This window comes from Podarcis liolepis (genome assembly GCF_965112155.1).
Source record: "Podarcis liolepis genome assembly, chromosome: 2".
Lineage (NCBI taxonomy): Eukaryota > Metazoa > Chordata > Lepidosauria > Squamata > Lacertidae > Podarcis > Podarcis liolepis.
Window position 1 is genome coordinate 88380321 of NC_139555.1, and position 20825 is coordinate 88401145.

Here is a 20825-nt window from a genome sequence, read left to right on the forward strand (position 1 = left end):
ATTCAGGAGGGCATTGATCATTTGGCACATTGTTTATTTGCTTTCGTATGACCGAAAAGGATAACTGAACAAGGGAGCACTGTTAATTATGGATATTTATTGATTTGTTTATGGTAAATAAACACCATTTGTCTACAGAAATTGAAAACATTCCTTTTTGGGACAACAGGCAAACTTTTCCATATTTTACAAATGAAAATCCACATAATGAGACAAAGACACCTGCTTGCTGCAATTTAAAATATTTATTGTAATTAATCCTTATTTGGAAACAAAGTGAGACATTGATTCAAAGACGGCATACTGGAACCCAGGCCCTGTGAGGATTCTCAGCTGTGGATTTTCCAAACAAAACCGTGCACTACTATGAGTCACTTTTAGGGCAAAGGATAATAGCAAATGTCAGATTTGCTAAACAGGCATGCCATTTCTCTATGCACATTAATCCTGTTCATTAGCAAGATATCAGTCCAATCCACCTTTGGCAGAATAGAGAAGGCAGTGGCTGTTCACAATCCCCTATCATCAAGACCACTTGAAAGCAGCATTGCCACATGGAGAATAGCTAGAGGCCCTGCATAAAAAGTTCCAGAACAGGAAAAGTAGCTTCATGGAACCTGTGTAGATATGGATGGAATTCACTTATAAAGGTTGGGGAATACTGACCCCAGTCAGAAATCTACACACACACACTGGTGTTACTTATATTTGTGGATCAGGCTCCTTGTGGATTTTTTTCTTCATTGCAATAGTGTTTGGACCGTCGTGGTCCTTGCTGCCTGCATGACGAGTCATCTCGTCAGTGCATAAAATGGTTTCCCTTTTAAAAGAAAAAGCCAACCACTCTGTCTACTGCAGGCTTGCACAGGCTAAGCTGTCCATGTGGCCAGAGTCCTGCCCTAAGCCCTCCCTCCTTTATCCACAGGTTTTCTCGTTCCTTCCACATGGGCAAACCCACTGGCGTACGTTTGATGGAAGCACTTCCCAATTTTCAGGATTAAAAGGGACCTGCAGCTGATTCTGGCACTGTGTTTCTCTGACTGAAGCCCCATCGAAGGAAATGCTATACAAAACCAGCAAACAACATACTCAGGGATGAGTATGAAGTGTGCCATTTGCAAACTCTTTTGGAGCTGGAATGCCAGTTGCAAGCATCAAGAAGACTGACATCTGACTACCCTTGCGTTTGGATGGGTTTCGTCCCGTATTAACTTATGGCCCACACAAGAAATGTAACATTGGAATCATCCTTTACTAACACGTTCCATTTTAAGCATGTGGGGGTGCGCCTGGCCACGTGCCTCTCAAGGGGTGGGGGCACAAAGTGCCATGCTTAAAATGAAATCCGTGTGTCCATGCATTGCTAAATCTGGACCATAGCCCACCAGGAAGGAGCACACTAAAGAATCACCTGCGAAGTAGGTTTCAGCAAGCAGAAAGGAAGGAAGAAGAAAAAGGGTTATGGATGGAACATTGAATGGCTGGGAGAAATCATTCGGAGGAATGAAAACAATGAGAAAGCAGACCCCCTGGCCACGTCTCATTCCTCTTCCTCCAATGCACCATCCCATGAAGACCTTCTTCCGGGATGTTGCCGCTTCTCATCGACGCGGCCCTTGCTTACGTTATCGAGCAACTCTAGCAGCAAGCTGCCTTTGCTACATTCAAAGGAATCCTGGGGCTCGCAGGGGACAGTAGTGTAGTCTGGGTTCTCTGCATCCACCAGGTACCTCTTGCCCGGATGCTGTCGTTTCTCCAAGTTCTGCTCGCCCTCCTCCATCTCCTCCTCCCAGCTCCTCTTACCAGGGTGCTGTCGTTTGCTGTAAGTCAGGTACCTCCTGCCTGGATGTTGCCTTTTGGAGAATTCATCCAGATAAGCTAGCTGGCTGCTGCTAGGGAGGTCAAGGTATTGTTCTCGCAGGTACCTCCTGCCTGGGTGCTGCCTCTTCTGCACTTCTGAGTAGGGATCAAATTCATCCTCTTCCTCTCTTTTCCCAGGGTGCTGACGCTTCACAGTTTCTCCGTAAGATTCCTCATCCACACCCTCCCTTTTCCCGGGATGCTGCTTCTTTTCTAGATCGTAGAGAGATCTCTTTCCAGGGTGCTGCCTTTTCGAGATCCAGTCTGGCTGAAAAGCTCCTGGCTCTGCCCAAGGAAATGAACAGCATTAAAACACTCCAAGAATAACGTTGTTCTTAATTGAAAGGGAGCATTTATTTATTTAACACCTATTAGATGCCGCCTGAATGTAATAAAACCTCTAAACAGTTTTCAAAAAAAGCCCACACCGTTCATTTAACACCAATTAAATTAACTGTATCAATAACATACAATTAAAAACAGGTATTTGAAATATTCCAAAGGTAATTAAAACCAACAGTATGCTTAGAAAATTAAAATGCATGCTAGCATTCTACATATCTGGATGGACTTGACCAAAAGCTGTCAAGTGGATATATTTGAGGGTCAGACAATCCTGAAACAATTCAGCAAATTTGCCTGCAATGTGCGTATGCTAATTTATATGTATCTAATATAATTTATATGCATCTGGGGATGTCTACTATATTTTCCCTACTATACACATTTTTATATGCAGCTTTACACAATAGGCACACTTTTGCCAAGTTATTTTCCCTTATGTAATGCATTTTGTATGCAGTTTTCACTAATGTATGCATTTAAATGCACACATTACCCCCTTGTATATGCATTTGTGTACACATTACTTGGCTGAAGAACTGCACTGCAAAATCCTATAATGGGAAAATTTGAAGGATGGTTGTGTTTCAGTTCTTGTATTGCTTCAGAACCTGCAAATGTTGTTAAGTTAGCCTGTAAATGTGAACTGAATTGTCCCTTTTCTCTCTCAGTGCTCCCACACGAACCATTGTCGGTCCAGTGTGTTGTCTGAATAATCCTTCTGCATTTCTTTAGACCTAACCCATGGTGACTTCTTGTATGTGTGAATGACACATTGGGGACACATCATGCGGATGCTGCAAAAACCATGCATGCACAAGGAGCACTCATTCCACAATAAACACCCATCTGGAAGCTCCCTGAGATATTCCTTTTTTACAATTATCTGGGAATGGAATTAAAGTGGAAGTCTTAACCCCGTGGTCAAGATCCTTCTCTTAGGTGGATCCAACTGGTGTTCTTGCTTAAGTGACAAAAAAAAAATCTATGCAGTGTCCGTCGAACAATATAAAACTATTATTAATAATACACCCCCCCAATCAGCAAACACTAAAAGCAAGTATACAATACTAGTGTCTGGATAGGCTAGCTGAAATAATAAAGTGTTTAGAAGGCTTTTTAAGATAGTATAGCATGGGTGCCTGCCCAATGTTAATTGTTGAGAGAACATATTTGGAAACTTGCAGTCAGATGCAGCCCAGACAGACCAGTCTCTCAGGCATAGGCAGGTTAACTCATGTTCTTCCAGGAACATAGGATACAGCTTTATACTGAGTCGGACCATCAGTTCATCTAGCTCAGTAGTATTTACACCAGAGGTGGGCGAGTTTCAGGTGGGCAGGATCTACTTTGTTTTTTACTAGAACCAACCAGATCCAGGTGCAAAACTGTGATTGTGGTTGTGGGGTGTGTGTGTGATAACACAGATGAAAGAAGAAGCGTCCCTCTCAGCACAGGAATCTGTTTTCAGTATCAAACTTCTGCTAGCAAATTCCAAAAAGTCCATCTCTGGTGCCACACACTCTCAAAACCTCCTTTCACCTGAACACAGCCTAAGCTAGAAAGGGAGGCTTTTTGTTCTTGCTATTTTGAAGGGGGGAAAAATGGAGTCAAAACTCCTTCATGATCCAATGTGCAATATGATTTAATTAGTGCATTGGAAGACGGGAAGGCGACTGTTTGAAGAGAACAAGGGGTTTACCCTAACACTGTGAGCAACAACGTTAACACAACAAGCTAAATACAGTTGCAGCACCCAAAAGCCCTCTCTTAACCCTCAGTTTGCCCTTAACTTCTGCAGGTCTCCCTGTGTCACCATAGATATTGTTGACTGCACAGTTGATCCCAACCTACTAACTGCACACCCCTGGTCTCTACTGACTGGCAGTGGCTCTCCAGGATTTTGTCAGCCATACCTGGATATGCCATAGATTGAACCAGAGACCAGCGTGCACATACTGAAAGGAATAGTGCCTCTTCCCTAGAGAGGCCAGTCTGAAATGGAACTGAGTGGATAAGGGAGCAAAAATGTGATTTAATAATGAATGGCCCACATCTCAGCATGCAGCAACTGAGGAAGGTGCCTCTTCTTCCTAACAAATGTCATTAAATTCCCTAAACCTCAACACACACACACACACACACACACACACACACACACACACTTTGAGGCCCTTTACAAACAGGGAAATGGCATATAAACAAATACAGCCATGAACTTCAGCTACTGCCAAGGTACACCATTTACCTTTGTTGGGATCTTCTTTGTCATCGTCCACCTTCTTCAAAATGGACTTCAAGATGATGTTTTCTGCCCTTTGGAGGATGCCATCCAGATTACTCTTTCCCTCGTTCTCCACCCCCTCTGGAAACGGCTGCCCCACGTTGACACAGACGCTGGCAAAAGCCAAGGAGAGCAGCAGCAGGAGCCGCTGGACTGATGTCATCGTGGGATGGAAGGTCCTGCAGGTAAAACAGGGTGGCAGAGAATGGAGCAAATATGGAAAGAAATGCAGCATTCCTGATAATGCAAAGAAACATGAAACGTCCGGGAGCTAAATGTAAGCTTTCCTGCCATCATCCAGGTCTACTGAAGTTGCCCATGGAAATGGGTGCTTGTCGCTTTAAATATTCTAGATGCACTCTCACTTGACTCGAAGATCTTCAAATGAATGTGGATGTTTGCCTTTGAGCAAACACAAGGACTGACTCAATATGAGAGCAAATGCTGGTGGTACAGTATTTTAACATACAATGGTACCTCGGGTTAAGTACTTAATACGTTCTGGAGGTCTGTTCTTAACCTGAAACTGTTCTTAACCTGAAGCACCACTTTAGCTAATGGGGGCCTCCCACTGCCTGCCGGAGCACGATTTCTGTTCTCATCCTGAAGCAAAGTTCTTAACCTGAAGCACTATTTCTGGGTTAGCGGAGTCTGTAACCTGAAGTGTCTGTAACCTGAAGCTTCTGTAACCCAAGGTACCACTGTATTCATTTAATGATGGAAAACACACACACACACACTCACACACACACACACACACCTCTCTCTCTCATCCCCCAGCAATGAGCTTTTTAAGTGGCCAAAGAGCTAACTCGGTGTAACCCACACTCAGTGCTCCCCCCCTTAAAAAAATGTTTAGGGGTACTCTCATTTTGACTCAAGAAAATCACCATTTTATACTCCAAATCAGGAAAAATAAACACAGTAAATGGACAAAAGTAAAAAGATTCACAAAATATTCAGGGGTATGCATACCCTGAGTCCCCCCCGAAAAAAGGTAGTGCCTACACATATCGAAAGTTATATATAAAACCTTTGCTTCCAAACATTGGCTTAGATTTTGTTTTGTAGTATATCTTTAAAAATGCAAAAATGTTTATAATACATTTATCAGCATATAATTATTATAGCTTGCATAAAATTTCTTTCTTAAAGGACTGTTTTAAACCAGTATATTGTTCTAGCTTTAATGAAAATCCATTTTTATTTCGGCTTTTTGCCATTTATTTTCTAACAGCCCTCAAAACATTTTTTTAATGAAGCAACGTTAAAAGCTTGAATAAAAACTACACCTTGATATTATTTTATATTTTGTCTAATAACTTAATGAAATGCATTTCAGCATGCTGGAAAATGTAACAAAAACATAATGTGATTGCTTTTAATGTAATGCCAACTGTTTTATATTTCTAAATCTGGTATCTGGCAAACTATCAATGATTATTTTAAGGCACCCACTTTAATCAAATCAGAGTTACTTTTTAAAAAAACCAGAATGCTTTGCTAGTAAATGAAATATATGCATTCTTCTTTAAAGTTTTATAAAGCTATAACTCAAATTCAGAGCAGGCATTTCCCTTAAACAAATAGCAAAAAATATAGAACAATGAAGATCATAATTGAAGAAAATCTGTATCTTAGTGTACAGACTTGTGAGGTGTTGTTTTGTTTCAGCCTTCATCAGAAGGGAGAACTTGAGCCAGACAGCCTAGCAAATAAATCTAAATGGAAATTACCTTCTGCCCCGGTGCTTTATTCCTTTGCTGAGGTTACCAAAGAGTTTTGTCCGAGCTCACTGTATTTCTGCAGCTATTCACTCGTCTGAGCTTCGAAACTGTCCTTTCTCCTTTGAATCACATCAGCTCTCCAATAGAACTGCCCCTGAGTTCTCTTTGGTGGGTGAGCTCTTCCCTTCTTATACAGTGCTGTCTCTAGACACATTATGCAAATAGCCGTGAGGGAACTAACGTATGTGATGCGTTGTGTGTCTCCCCCACATACACCCTTCCCCTTTCATTGATGTCAGTGATCTGAAATTTGAATGCACATTAAAATTCCTACAGTTTTTAAGTGACCTCACGATGCTACTTTTTTTGTTTCTTCCTTTGTTTTGGAAAAAAACATTAAATGGGGGGGGGGAGTTTGTGTCTTATATAAAAGGCTCATGAGCTTCAGGTTAGAGAAGGGTTATGAGTCACGTCTAAAGGGCTCAATTCAACAATGCAAACAAGTGTAAAATGATGCGTGTCATGGCAAAAGACCTTTGTTGGCATCCATCTGTCTTGGGAGACCATGGAAGAGTGCACCTTCGGACCGAAGTTCAACGGTTGGAAACTTACAGTGCCTGCTGTGGCTGTAGAGACCGATACAGGAGAGACATGTTTTATTGCAGCTGAGGCAGATGAAGGTGTCTGGTTTTGCTGCTACAGGTGCACCATAGGGTTCCTCTCTCTGCACTCCTCCCAGTGGCCATTCCTTCTTTGGACACTGCTGTGGATTTGGGATTGATATAGTATTTCTCCATGCAGTGCATAGTTCAACTAGGGAACTTGCACCGCCAGCAGGCAGTGATGGCCACCAACTTAGACGGCTTTAAAAGAGGATTGGACAAATTCATTGAGAATAAGGCTATCAATGGCCACTAACAATGATTTCTGTTATGCTCTCTCTCCACAGCTGGAGGCAGTAATGTTTCCAAGAATCAGTTGCTGGGGGACCACAGGTGGGGAGAGTGTTTTTGTGCCCAGAACCTGCTTGTGGGCTTCCCATAGGCATCTGGTTAGCCACTGTGAGAACTGTGAGGACGCAGGACTAGATGGGCCACTGGCCTGATCCAGCAGCCTCTTCTAATAGGTGAAAAGCAAAGTAAAAAAAAAAAAATGGCATAGAAACTATAGGTTGATAATGTATTGATGTGAGGGCCTCTCATGGGCAGATTTTCAGTTCTGCTTCCTGTGGAAAGTGAAATCATCCACACGCAAGGAGGCAATTTCCTGCAGTCCATCGACGTGCATTGCACACTCTGTACCAAGAGTTGAGAAAACGCCATCCAATATACATTTTGAATTGAAGTACTGTGATTATATTAACAAGCCCCACCCTCACCCCAAACCACAGAGTATCTTGAATAAAATCACAGCTTTTCTAGCTGTTGTTTTAACCCATGCAGTTTCTTCATCTGGCCTATGCATCTCCAGTAAAGCTTTTATTAGAAAATTTTGCTGCATTTTGTTAAATTCTCTTGGACTATATGTGGACAATGAGACAATTAAAAAGTGTCAGTTCATGTTCCAATGTGTGAAGAGAAGCTCATCTTGCTTTATTGGCCGAGGGAGCTGGCGTACATCTTCCGGGTCATGTGGCCAGCATGACTAAGCCGCTTCTGGCAAACCAGAGCAGCGAACGGAAGCGCCGTTTACCTTCCCGCCAGAGCAGCACCTATTTATCTACTTGCACTTTGACGTGCTTCCGAACTGCTAGGTTGGCAGGAGCAGGGACCGAGCAACGGGAGCTTACCCCGTTGCGGGGATTCAAACCGCCGACCTTCTGATCAGCAAGTCCTAATTGATACAGATTGTGGAGAAGGAGTATGTGTGCTAGTAGGGCCCCATTATACATACTAGACTGTGGCATCAATGAGTGGGCAAATTGGGCCCCCAAAATTGAAAAATGAATTGGAAGAGATCAATTGATGTCCATGCGTGTGTGAACTTTCAAGGCCTTCATTGTATACCCAGTGACTGAAAGCAACTGCTGTATTTTCAAGCATGACATAGTCTTACACTGAAGAGACATATTGTTTCTAAAGCTGTCATACAAAAAGATGTTTTTGGTCTTTTGAGTGGGATTCAAATCTTCTCTTCTTTTTTTAAACTAAGGAAACTTGAAGGGTGATGTAAATAGGAGCACAACAGCTTCACGGCTTTATAAGGATCCTGTCAAGTTTAATCAAAGTCTCTGTCACTATTGTTTACGACATTAGACATCAGGGCCCGAAATCCTCAGGGTCTGCGTTGCTAGAAAATTGGATTTGGGCATCTGCAACTTAGTTTACTCTAGTGGGCCAGTAATTAGAAAGAGACACACACCACTGAGACAGAAGAGGGGTTGACACAGAATAATTCAGGTGACAACTGATCTTCTGAATTGGGAGCTGGGGCTGTACTGTAATTTTAAGATTGTCCTGGAAGCACACAAGAGAGCTGCTCATCAAACTGCAACAGGTTGATAATGTAGGAGCAGAAAACCCATCTACTATATATTTTGGAAAACAACTTGTTTGTCCATCCATCCGTTTATCCATTTTCTATAGATTTGGCTCCCTATTGAGATATAATCACCAAACTCGGCAGTTTGGGTGCCAGGTGCCATTTTGAATCAATATGACAGGCTGAAACTTCACTTTGGCAAGACTTCACTCATTTTTTTGGCATCGGTTTGGCTACCTTTGAGATATCATCACAATGAGGAATCCATGAGGAATCCATGAGGAATCCTGAGGTGGGGGCAGCGATCTTGGTAAATGTTTGGGTGCTGAGCACCATTTTGAATCAAGACAGCAGACCAAAATGTGACTTTGTCCAATCTTTGGTGTGTCAGGTAAAAAGATAGCTATTATGCTATCAATTTTTTTAAAAGCGCTTTTAATGTTTCTTTGAATTCCCGAGCAGTGCCAAGCACTTTCAGCTAGTGCCTTTTCCAGTGGGAGCCAATCTATTGACTGCAAAAAGTTCTAGGAAGTGCATGCCATTAAAAATTGTTAAGGAGCTGGCAGCCCAAGCAGATACTGGCCAAGAACAAGGGGTTTCTGGAGAAGAAAAACACAGCATGCTACAGAGAGAAAGCCAGAGCCTTTACTGATATGAACAATTAGTTCCAGTGGTTCTAACAGAACTCCACCAATATTGTATCAGCTCAAGAGTTCAGATCTCCACTACACATGTACTGTATGCCTGGAGGAATCAGTGGAATCACAGTGTTAACCTATGTACCTTCAACCACAACCTCAGGCACCCTGAGGCTTCTGGATTTCTGCTCTCAAGCACTTAGATTGGAGCACTAGCCAGTAGCACTAGTCAGTAGCACTGACTAGCACTAGCTTGTCAGTCATAGGGGAGGGATCTGTGATCATCAGAACTAACAAAGCACTGTGCCTTTGCCAGCTCAGTTTGATTTCAAGATACAGGGGCAAAAGGAAAACAGGTCACATGACATCACTGTAACATTAGTTCAGGGGTCAGCAAACTTTTTCAGCAGGGGGCTGGTCCACTGTCCCTCAGACCTTGTGGGGGGCCAGACAATATTTTGAAAAAAAAATATGAATGAATTCCTATGCCCCACAAATAACCCAAAGATGCATTTTAAATAAAAGCACACCTTCTGCTCATGTAAAAACACCAGGCAGGCCCCACAAATAACCCAGAAATGCATTTTAAATAAAAGCACACATTCTACTCATGTAAAAACATGCTGATTCCTGGACCATCCGTGGGCTGGATTGAGAAGGTGATTGGGCCGGATATGGCCCCCGGGCCTTAGTTTGCCTACCCATGCATTAGGTGATTGACAGGTGGGCAGCCCCACCTACTATCATAGTTTTAAAATCATACCCTTTTAAATGTGTTGTGGAAGGGAAAATCAGTGGGTGGTCTTTGTTTGTTTTGTTTGTTTATTTTTTTTATTATGTATTTTTTGTTTTATGTATTGTAGTTTTATGTTTTGAACTGCCTTGAGATCTACGAGTATAGGGTGTGGTAAGGACCCACTCCATTGGCCAAATTTCCTCCTGCACTAGCACAAAGTCATCACCAGATACAACCTTTTTTAAAAAGGTCACTTTATTCTTCTTTACACCCTAGTTTCTAATGTGATCTTACCATCATTCGTTTGCTTTCCATTAGAAAGCTGGGTTGTTTTTTCCCCTATTTAAACATCTTCTAGAGCTTTACAGAAAAGGGGGGGGGGAGCAGAGACATCACCTTGCCGACAAAGGTCCCTATAGTTAAAGCCATGGTTTTCCCAGTAGTAATGTATGGAAGTGAGAGCTGGACCATAAAGAAGGCTGATCGCCGAAGAATTGATACTTTTGAATTATGGTGCTGGAGGAGACTCTTGAGAGTCCCATGGACTGCAAGAAGATCAAACCTCTCCATTCTTAAGGAAATCAGCCCTGAGTGCTCACTGGAAGGGCAGATCCTGAAGCTGAGGCTCCAATACTTTGGCCACCTCATGAGAAGAGAAGACTCCCTGGAAAAGACCCTGATGTTGGGAAAGATGGAGGGCACAAGGAGAAGGGACGACAGAGGATGAGATGGTTGGATAGTGTTCTCGAAGCTACCAGCATGAGTTTGACTAAACTGCGGGAGGCAGTGAAAGACAGAAGTGGCTGGCGTGCTCTGGTCCATGGGGTCACGAAGAGTCGGACACGACTAAACAACAAAAGAGCTTTATTTTACTAATCTACAACTCACTTTTCTTCCCACTCTGTGACTAATTTCTCATAAGCAGTTTTGTACACAAGCTTTTGGAATGATATTGTTTGTAATGGGCTGGGTTCGTGAGGAGTCCCACAGGGCATTGTGCAGAAAGATGTTTCACTTAAAAGTGATGGGCAACAACTAAGTCTCTAATGCCCAACTTCCTTGGGAGTTATATATAGGCATGGTACGGCTTTACTGCACTGCCACCGTCCTGACAGCAGCATCGCTGCCACTTACTGGAACAGTGCAGAGGGGAGGTCAGGTCTGTGCAAGCACGCCAGCAGATATGATCCATTGCTTCCATTGGTGTGCTGCTGTGCCCCCGCCATCCCAATAAGCAGGAGCAACACCACCGGGGGGGGGGGCAGTTGGCATTATGGCACCAGTCTGGCCACTCCAGGGTTGCAGCAATCATGCAAAAGTTAAGAGGGGAAAAATACTTTACGTTTCACATAAACGGAGAGGGTGGAGTACCGAAAAGAAGGGGGAAGTGCGATGATGTATGGATCAGCAGTATAGAAGAGTAGCTACATTTTGGCTAATATACAGACAATTTGCATTCATCCTATATACTTATTCTCTTAGTATATCTCCTTCTGTAACCAAAACAGCAAGAGGGAAGAATCATTGGGCTTGGGGCACCCCCTGATAGAAGTGCAAAAGCAAGAATAATTCCATTTGTAACTTACGGGTCAGTTCTGTTATCAGTAAATCAAGGGAGTTATGGAGTGGAGGTATTGATTAGCAGCCAGGCAGTGTTGAATTATGTTTGCTGAGGTAATGGGTACCCTGATTGGCTGTGTAGTTCTAAAGGAGTTCTTCCTCTGTATATGTGGTTGAATGTTTCCCTACTATGTACAAGGCCTCATGTAAGAAAGACAAAAGCCTTCTGTTTGTTTCTGTTATACACTGGGGAAGGGTTTTCAGTTTTCTCAGTAAAATGTCGTTGGGATTGATTCTCATTCTGGATTCCATCTCTGTTAGTTAAGTTTTTTTTTTTACTTACAGCCCTAGGGACGCGAGTGGCGCTGTAGTCTAAACCACTGAGCCTCTTGGGCTTGCTGATCAGAAGGTCAGTGGTTTGAATCCCCACAACAGGGTGAGCTCCTGTTGCTGGCGTCTCCGTGCGCTCTGGTTTCCGTCACGGTGTTCTGTTGCACCAGAAGCCATTTAGTTATGCTGGCCACATGATCCCGAAAGCTGTCTCTGGACAAACGCCAGCTCCCTCGGCCTGAAAGTGAGATGAGCGCTGTACCTCATAGTCGCCTTTGACTGGACCTAAGCATCCAGGGGTCCTTTACCTTTTACCTTTACTTACTAACAGCTCCCATGTTTGCAGATGTACAAAAAAAATATTTACGGGAAGAATCCTAAACACAGGTGATCAGCTATGTTGCATTCGCAACTTAAAGGAAGGACTGGACCCTGATTAATAACAAGACACGAGGCTTTGACCAGCAAGGCTCTCGGAGAAAAGTGCGTAAACCACACCCCTCGCCAGGCCATTTTATTAGCAAAAGAATCTTTTACACAGTGCTCATAAGAACCAATCATATTTCCTCTGAGCATTTCATCAAACCCCACATGGGGAAAAAGTTACACTACAACACTAATTAGCATGCATATATTCTGGGGTAAATAACTTGAGAACTACAAAGGGGTGCATCTGGCAACCGCAGAGGGAATAAACAATCAGTACACATGATAAGGAGGATGGCCAGGAGGACCAGATCACTACCACCTTCATGTGAGATCTGTTTCCTGGCTCCAAGATTAACATCTTAAGATTATATATAAGAAACTACATCAAAGAACTTGCCCACTATCTTTATGGCCCAGGTGATGCCTGCCTGGTGAAGCAACTGCTGTGTACTGCTGTGTACGTGATGTGAGGAGAGAGAAATGGGCAGTAGTGTCAAAAGGGCCAGAGATGCAGAGGTGTAGATTGATCAAAAATCATATCAAAATAGCTTAAACCCAGTCAGCGCAATGCTTTCATTGCTGACACAGTTGGCTTACTCTATATTTGTTATAATTCCTCATAGCAATCCCACCTGATCACTACATCTCTGTATATTTGCACTCCTACACACAGGGGCAACAATGACCCAAAATAGCTCAATGTGTCAACGTGTGAAATCTACTTCTTCTATTGTTTTAAATAGTGAGGGGGCATATCTTGGTGGTGGGATACATGTATTGCAGGGGTTACCGGGCATGGGCTGGATCACTCCCACAGAGATCCTCTGTGGGCTGGGCCAGCGCAGTGCGTCTGCGCATAACTGCGGCGCCGGAAATTGCTTTTACACATGCCCAGATGCTGAAAATCACACATGCGCAGAAGCGATTTTCGGTTCCACAGAAATGCGCAGACGCGATTTCTGGCATCTGGGCAAGCGCAGAAGCAATTTCTGGAGCCGCAGAAGAGAGTCCCTGCGCCGCGCTGTGCCAGTTTAGCGCAACACGGGGACTCGCCAAGCAGGCAGCTTGGTTCAGGGATGGCTCATGGGCCAGTTAAGCGACCCTCGTGGGCCACTTCCAGCCCATGGGCCTTAGGTTGCCAGCCTTGATGTATTGGCTGCAGAGGATGCTAGGGTCAATTCAAAAGAGGAAGGTTGGGAAAGACTCCAGGCTGAGACTCTGGAAAGGTACCATCACTCAGCTAGATAGAAACAAAGTTTTAGTCCCTACAAATCAAATTCATATTCATGTATCTGTGTGACCATGTGTCACCTGTCTTGAAAGAGCTGCACTGTGAGCTGTCAGGCCCAACTGAAGGTGTTAGTAAAAGTCAAAGTGAAGTCTTGTTGGGGATGGCTTCACCTGGCTGCTGCCCAGTTGATGTTGACCTGTGACAGGGCCATTTTGGTGGTGGTTCCCTGTTTGTGGAACGTCCTACCTGATGAGCTGTGTCTGTCCTCACCGTTTTTGACTTTCAGGAGGAACATTAAAACATTTCTGTTTAATGAGGCATTTGATGGCTGAAAAACACTGTTCCCAAGAAAATGTGATTGTTTTAAAAACATTTTAAACTGCTAAAAACATTTTAATTTTTGTTGTTTTAATTATGTGTTTGCCACCCTCAGCTCCTTTTGGGATAAAGGGCTAGATATAAACTGAGTGAAAAATAGTATGCCCACATTAAAATGTTCACATGTTTGATTTCTTTATTGGTACTTCATCAATTCATGGGAATGAGCTTGATTCTCTCCTTCACATAAATTTTATGTAAATCCGTGGGATTACTACAAGTTTGAAGCATCAGGATTCTTCACACTGCCAGGAGGATGTGAAAAGGTTTGTAATTTACATTCTTCCTACTAATTTTCTCCTTGCATGGGGCTAATCAGGGGGACAATGTGGAAGGCTGTATTTATTCATAGTGGGTGGACAGCTCTCTCATGTACATGGAAATAAAATAGCTCCGCGGTAAACAGACTTATACCAGATGTAAAGTAGTCTCCTGTAGAAGCAGTTTCCCCTAGAACACCACATTGCTCAACTGACTGATTCCCCAGTCCTCAGCGCCTACTGAAACCCTACTACCTTACTCCCATAGAGCAATAAATACTGCTGGTCCTCTTCCTCAGCAATGATCTCCTCAGAAGATAAGTCGGGAGAATTAATTGATCTCCCTCAAGATTGGGCTATCTACATATCTATCATCTATATCTATCTATCTATCTATCTATCTATCTATCTATCTATCTATCATCTAGTATACCACAGGGTGGTTCACAACATAAAAATATAAAATGAGAACGCAAAATACATAATAAAACAAAAACAGACCAATAACCCCCCTTCAGATCCAAATTTTAACAATCAGAGGGAGGACCCAAGAACCTTTGATGGCCTGTACTTGATGACCTCATTTTTCAGTCCCTGGGGAAGATAGCTGGGCTTGGAATCTGGGTTGTTGCTTTTTAGTTATTGTACAAGATGAGAGCATGATATAGTTCAGGATCAGGAGGCAACTTATTGGGGACAGGCCTGGCCCCAGAGGTTGCCCTTGTCAGGAACACTGGCTGAAGTCCCCAGGAGCTTGGAAGGGCTCCTCACTGGCTCCACCCAGCTGTGCCTGCATTTGGCACCCTCCCTGCTGAACACCAGGGTGCCTTTCCGCAGCGGGTAGTGATGCTGCCTTTGAATGATAGCCAAGCTCAAGTCACATCCCCAGTTCCCACCAGCCATTTTAAGTCACCCAAATATGCAACATTGCAGGCCATAGTTGTATGAAATAATTCCACAGATGCGCCTTTTGGTATGTCCCAGAATCCTAGGACTTTCCTTTTTGTTTTCTGATTCTGATGTTTTGAACTGAATTTTAATTTCACTCTGAATATCACATGGTATGCAAAAATAAATCCAACACCCTCAACCCACCTAATTCCGAGTTGCTGCTCTTCTCTCCTTGCAGTTCACAGGAACAGCGCAGTTCAGCAAATAATCCAATTCAGTAGCTTTGCAAACATAGAAGTGCAAATCCTTTAATGTCTTGAGTTTCTTGAAAATAATAGGAAACCCTCTGAGAAAACGTAATCTACAAAGGCAGTAGATATCCTTTCTCTGATAATGAATAGGAGGACTGTTACTGAATGAGATGAGGGCATTAACTTTATGAGCAAGGAAGCTCTTAATAGAATTAAGGAGCGAATTCTTCACAGAGCACAACAAAATCGGCTGAGCTGTTTACATCCATACAAAGTACAGACCAGGCTGTTATATTCAAGTGTGTGTGTGTGTGTGTGTGTGTGAACATCTGTACAATCTGTCAGTAAAACTTCCTTTATTCACTGGCACGTCATTTAAGAAAACTAAACTGATTCATGAGCTAATGAGGAAGAATAACCAAGATACTACGACATTAATCCTCCATATCGCTTCCCTGACAGACTTCTCTGTAGGTAAACGGCAAATTACGAAGTCGGCACTTGGCATGCTTAATTGTTTGCTTAAAAGTCAGCCTAACTCACCACTTGCTTCAGAATTAAATATCTTGGCAGAGCTCACTGAAAGGTTTCTGTATCCCATTGTTAATGCCGCATTTATACACAGTCGTTCGCATGAGTTTTCAAGCTTGTTGTGCCAGAGAGGCACCCTAAGAAAAAGCAGGGTGGCTTCATTAAGTTGCATTTTGAGGTCAGAGTGTCCAGTAAAGTAGATTCAGTCTGCTAGGATCGGAAAAAAGATGATGCAGTAGTATAGTTGATAGCGTTACGAGGTGCAATACTACATTACAGGCTTGCTTATACTTGGCTTCTTTTCATATTGTTCATGAACAATGATCTGCAGAATAGAAGGTCACCTGAATATCATCCCCTCAATCTGTAATACAGCAAATTCCGGGATAATATCTGGTATATTCAGGGTATTACCTTTGCATTGTTTATATTGCTTAGGGGTATGGAAACAGCATGCACGGACACTTCTTTGTTTGTATGCTGCATTACTGAAATAAATGTACATTATTATTTGATTGGGGGGAAAATTTAATATATATTTTTATGCTTTAAAAAGGATTAGAAGGACAGTATTGTCATGAGTCCCACGGCGTCGGCTGAGATAGAGCAGGGGTGGCAAGATCTGTCGGAGGAGAAGCTGAAGTTGGAAGTGGGGAGAGCTCAGGCAGTGACTTGGGAGAGGGGTTTGCCCCATTGTTGTCAGATGTCGCAGAAGGGGAAGGGGAACTGTCTAACCCCCTGAGAGTGGAGTTCCTGTGGTAGCTGAGGAGATGGATGACGAACCAGCAGGTCTGGCCAAATTGGAGGTGGAGGGAGTCAGAGAGTTGGACTCAGGTGTGGTCACCAAGGAGGTGTTGCCACCTGCTCCATCACAGATATACCTGGCTTGCCTCCCTTTCCCACAGGAGCGCATGCTTGCAAGCATAGTCTTCTAGCTTGGGAGGTGAACTGCATGCACAAACAAATGACTGGTCCTTCCCTGCTCTTTAAAAGCAGAACAAAAGGAACTTGTGAAGTGTTGGGACAACCTCTCTGCTAATGTCTAGTCATGTATCTTAGAAATCTGCCTGTAGGCCATAGAATAGTGTGTTCCTGTACCTTGAGCTGATGCTGAGACCATGTGTTGATTTCTTTAATAAAACTTTTGGGTTTCTTTGAGCCAAGAATCTGAGTACTGTGTCTGAGGATGGGAGCTAGAACAAACATTTTAAAAACCAAGGTCTGGTTCACATGGAACATTCAGCAATCCTTTGCTCACCAGCAGAGGAAGCCGCTTGGGCAGTGGCAGAGGAAGCGCATCCAAGGGTGGGGTGTACTGCCCATGGGGGTGGGGTGCACTGTGGGGGCCTCCGGAATCTGCCTGCCTCCTCCCACTCAGTCACTCTACAGCTGGGGGGGAGGCAGCAGGCAGACCATTTGGGCAGCGGGGAGCCTGCGCGCACCCAAGCCACCGAGTTTCTCCTGTGAGAGACGCATGGCTAGGATGCGCTGCAGGCCCCGCGGTGAGTGCCGCCCGGCATTTTGTCACCCCCCTCAGAGGTGACACCCGGGGCAACCCTCACCTACCACACACCCCTTCCTCCACCTCTGCCTTTGCTTAGCCAGAGGCTGGTTTGTTTGAACATCTGAGCCCATCTCAGCAGATTAAAACAGGTAACCATGACTTACGGAGAAGATATATACGTGTGAAGTAACTAGAGACAAATGTTTCAAGGAAGACTTTATGCAGCTCACTGCATACTTAACTTTAATTGTCCCTATCAGCTAGGATGCTCCACTTTGCCCAAAGGACAAAACTGTCCACTTATTCACAGTAGGAGTAAAAGATGCAACTATTCCAGGAGTCAGGCTAATCTTGCAGCCTTTTTTATGAGCAGTAATTACAATGATTCCACTTCTAAAGTATCCCAAACACCCCTAGAGGGCTAGAACTGGAAAGCCTTGCTTACAATTAGAGACTTCATTAAACCAACAGATATATTTGGGGAGTAAACTATAGTGCTGATACGCTAAATGGAACAGGAGGCGGCTCATGGAGACAGACTAGAAGCAAAGAAGAACAGGGTATTGTTTTCAGGTGAGATGATTTACCTGTGCACTGCCCTTTACAACCTAGCCTCCACACTCTCTTCTGTAAAACCTGCTGCAACCCTGCTATATTAAAAGTATCTCTAAGCGGTGTACAAAAAAAAACTGAAGCAACAGCAGACAGCTTAAATGAAATAATACAAAAAATACACAGTTGCATATTAAAATGTTACATTAATACAAAGTTATGCTAGAGAGAGAGAGAGACAGAGAGAAGGAAGGTTTGTCAGAAGGAAATGAAAGGAGATATAGATGTATATCTATATATCTACCATATTTTTCCGTGTATAAGACGCCCCAATGTATAAGTCGACCCCTATTTTTTTAACTCCAAATTAAGAAATTACGGTAAGTTATTTAGCTTTTTTGAGGGAGGGGAGGTCACTTCCGCCAATCGCTCACCCGCCTGCCCGCTACTACCGATCGCTTGCCACAGCCACTGCTGATCGCACAACTCGCCGCAGCCGCCAATTGTCTGCCTGCTCGCTGCCACCAACAGCCCACCCACACACTTGCCGCAGCTGCCAATCACCTGCTCGCCTCGCCACAGCCGCCAATCGCCTGCCCAATTGCTGCAGCCACAGCCAATCGCTAGCAGGCCTCGATACAGCCACCAATCACTTGCCCAATCACCGCTGCTAATCTCCTGCTTGCTGCTGCCATTCATCACACATTCCCCCCCCCCATATTCACTACCTGTGTATAAGATGACACCCAATTTTTGCCTAATTTTTTTTAGCAAAAAGCATCTTATACGCGGAAAAATACGGTATATATCTATCTCTCCTTCCATTTTCCTTCTGACATACCTTTCGTCTCAGCCTTCAGCTCATCTCACCCACAAATGTCTCAGAGTGAGAAAAATTCCTGGAAACAATAAACATCACCCTGGTCTCTCACTCTATGCTTGATGCTGTTTCCTCAGGCTGCCCACAGCTGTGTCCTATTCAGAGGCACTCTCCACACCCAATTCCAGGTGCAGCGGGTTTGCTGAGCTTCTCAGAGGATGGGGAAAGGGTCCCCCTCCACCCACAGCTCTTTTTTCATTCTCCTCCTCCAGTTGCCCTGTTGAGCTTACACTGACAAGGACAGAAGCTTTTTACCTCCTCACTTTTCCTTGCTGTTTTCATTTTCTTTTTTAAATACAGTGGTACCTCGGGTTAAGAACTTAATTCATTCTGGAGGTTTGTTCTTAACCTGAAACTGTTCTTAACCTGAAGCACCACTTTAGCTAATGGGGCCTCCCACTGTCGCCATGTGATTTCTGTTCTCATCCTGAAGCAAAGTTCTCATCCTGAGGTACTATTTCTGGGTTAGCGGAGTCTGTAACCTGAAGTGTCTATAACCCGAGGTACCACTGTAATGGCATTAGCTCCAGGGCTGGAAAATTCTCTCTCTCTCTCTCTCTCTCTCTCTCTCTCACACACACACACACACACACACACACACACACTTTAGTGGTGGATCCAGGAAATGAAGAGCTTTTAGATCTGGTGGACCCAAAGCCTCCTTTGACCCCTGACCTTTTCACCCTTACCATCCCTGGAACACTACCAACAGGGCAGCTGTATTGGCAGAGCTTTCCTCTGCAGATGACTCTCCTCTCCATGGACAGACCTCCTTCTCAATCCACACTAAGTTGTCAACACTTGAGTCTGAATTCAGTAAGCAAGGTACAACAAAGTATACAGATGGGGTAGGTTTTCATGGAAAACGTATTTCTCTATTGTGACTTTTCATACTAGCAAAGCTGGTCCATACAGCACTCAGACCACTAGTACATGCTTCTGCTTGTGGAGCAGGCCAAGGAGCCTTGCTTTCCAAGTCTTGTAATGTTTCAGGCTTGTTGGCTCTGTCTCCCAGTACCATGCAATCCAATACCATTTAAGGACCTGGGAGTGTTAGAAGCAAATTTACAGGGGTTAAATCTTTCCTTCTTGCCATTTCTGTAGCTACTTATGGGAAGACATGTATCACAACATTTCTCAAAAAAATCCCATCATTAGAAGCAGGCTGTCACAGACTGTTTATGAAATAGCATCAGGGAGCTCTTCACAACAATAGTTTAGGCTTTCGAGTCTTGGTTTGTTTGAGTAACAACCAGCAGAAGACAAATTTTATTGCAAGGCGACATTATGGAAATGTGGAGATTACCTTGTAAACAGATGGCACTGGTGTTCACTGACATTTCTCAATGTATCTCCTGTCTTTATGTCAGTGGGGAAACAAATTATCTTTAGTCCACTGGTGGAAGAAATCCAATTGTCCATATTAGATTAGCTGTAGTTAGCTTTTTGGGGCGGCAATAACTCCCTATTTACTGGAATAATTTTTCTTTGGTATTGAGGTTTTGGATCAAGTGGAGCAATTATTTATCACAACATAAAAAAGTAAGACTGCTGTTGGAAAAAGAAACTCTCTGTAGAAACTAAATTATATGTCTTGTTTTCCCCTCATCAAAGGGATAAGAATAATCTTTGTGGAAAGTGAGCTCTGTGAAATTTTGCAGAAATGCTATATTATATTTTTCTTAATAAATCTGATGTGCTTTTCTTTCTGCTATGTCATGCAAACAGCCAGTTCCCATGCATACCATTCAATTCATGCTGGCACTATGATTAGTTGAGAAAGTAGCATTGCCAGTCTTGTGGCCTTCTAAACAACTGGATGAGGTGTAGAGCAGATGGGTTAGGACATGCTAATGTCCTTGCCGTTGAAGATTTTTGCACCATTCATTTTATAGAATGTCTAGTGGTATCATTTGTAAGAGAGAAGCATGTAGTAGCAGTGAGGCAAATCCCCTCTGTT

The 20825-nt window shown here is 43.5% G+C and overlaps 1 protein-coding gene across 1 annotated transcript; it reads right to left on the reverse strand.

Annotated features, from left to right (window-relative positions):
* Nucleotides 1-230: 230 nt before the first annotated feature.
* TRH (thyrotropin releasing hormone) lies at nt 231-6396 on the reverse strand. Its single transcript, XM_083489672.1, has 3 exons — nt 6223-6396; nt 4451-4665; nt 231-2145 (listed from the first exon to the last, which is right to left on the reverse strand). Exons 2-3 carry the CDS (start codon nt 4647-4649, stop codon nt 1541-1543), a joined length of 804 nt encoding a protein of 267 aa, XP_083345798.1. The 5' UTR covers nt 4650-4665; nt 6223-6396; the 3' UTR covers nt 231-1540.
* Between the last annotated feature and the right edge of the window lie 14429 nt (nt 6397-20825).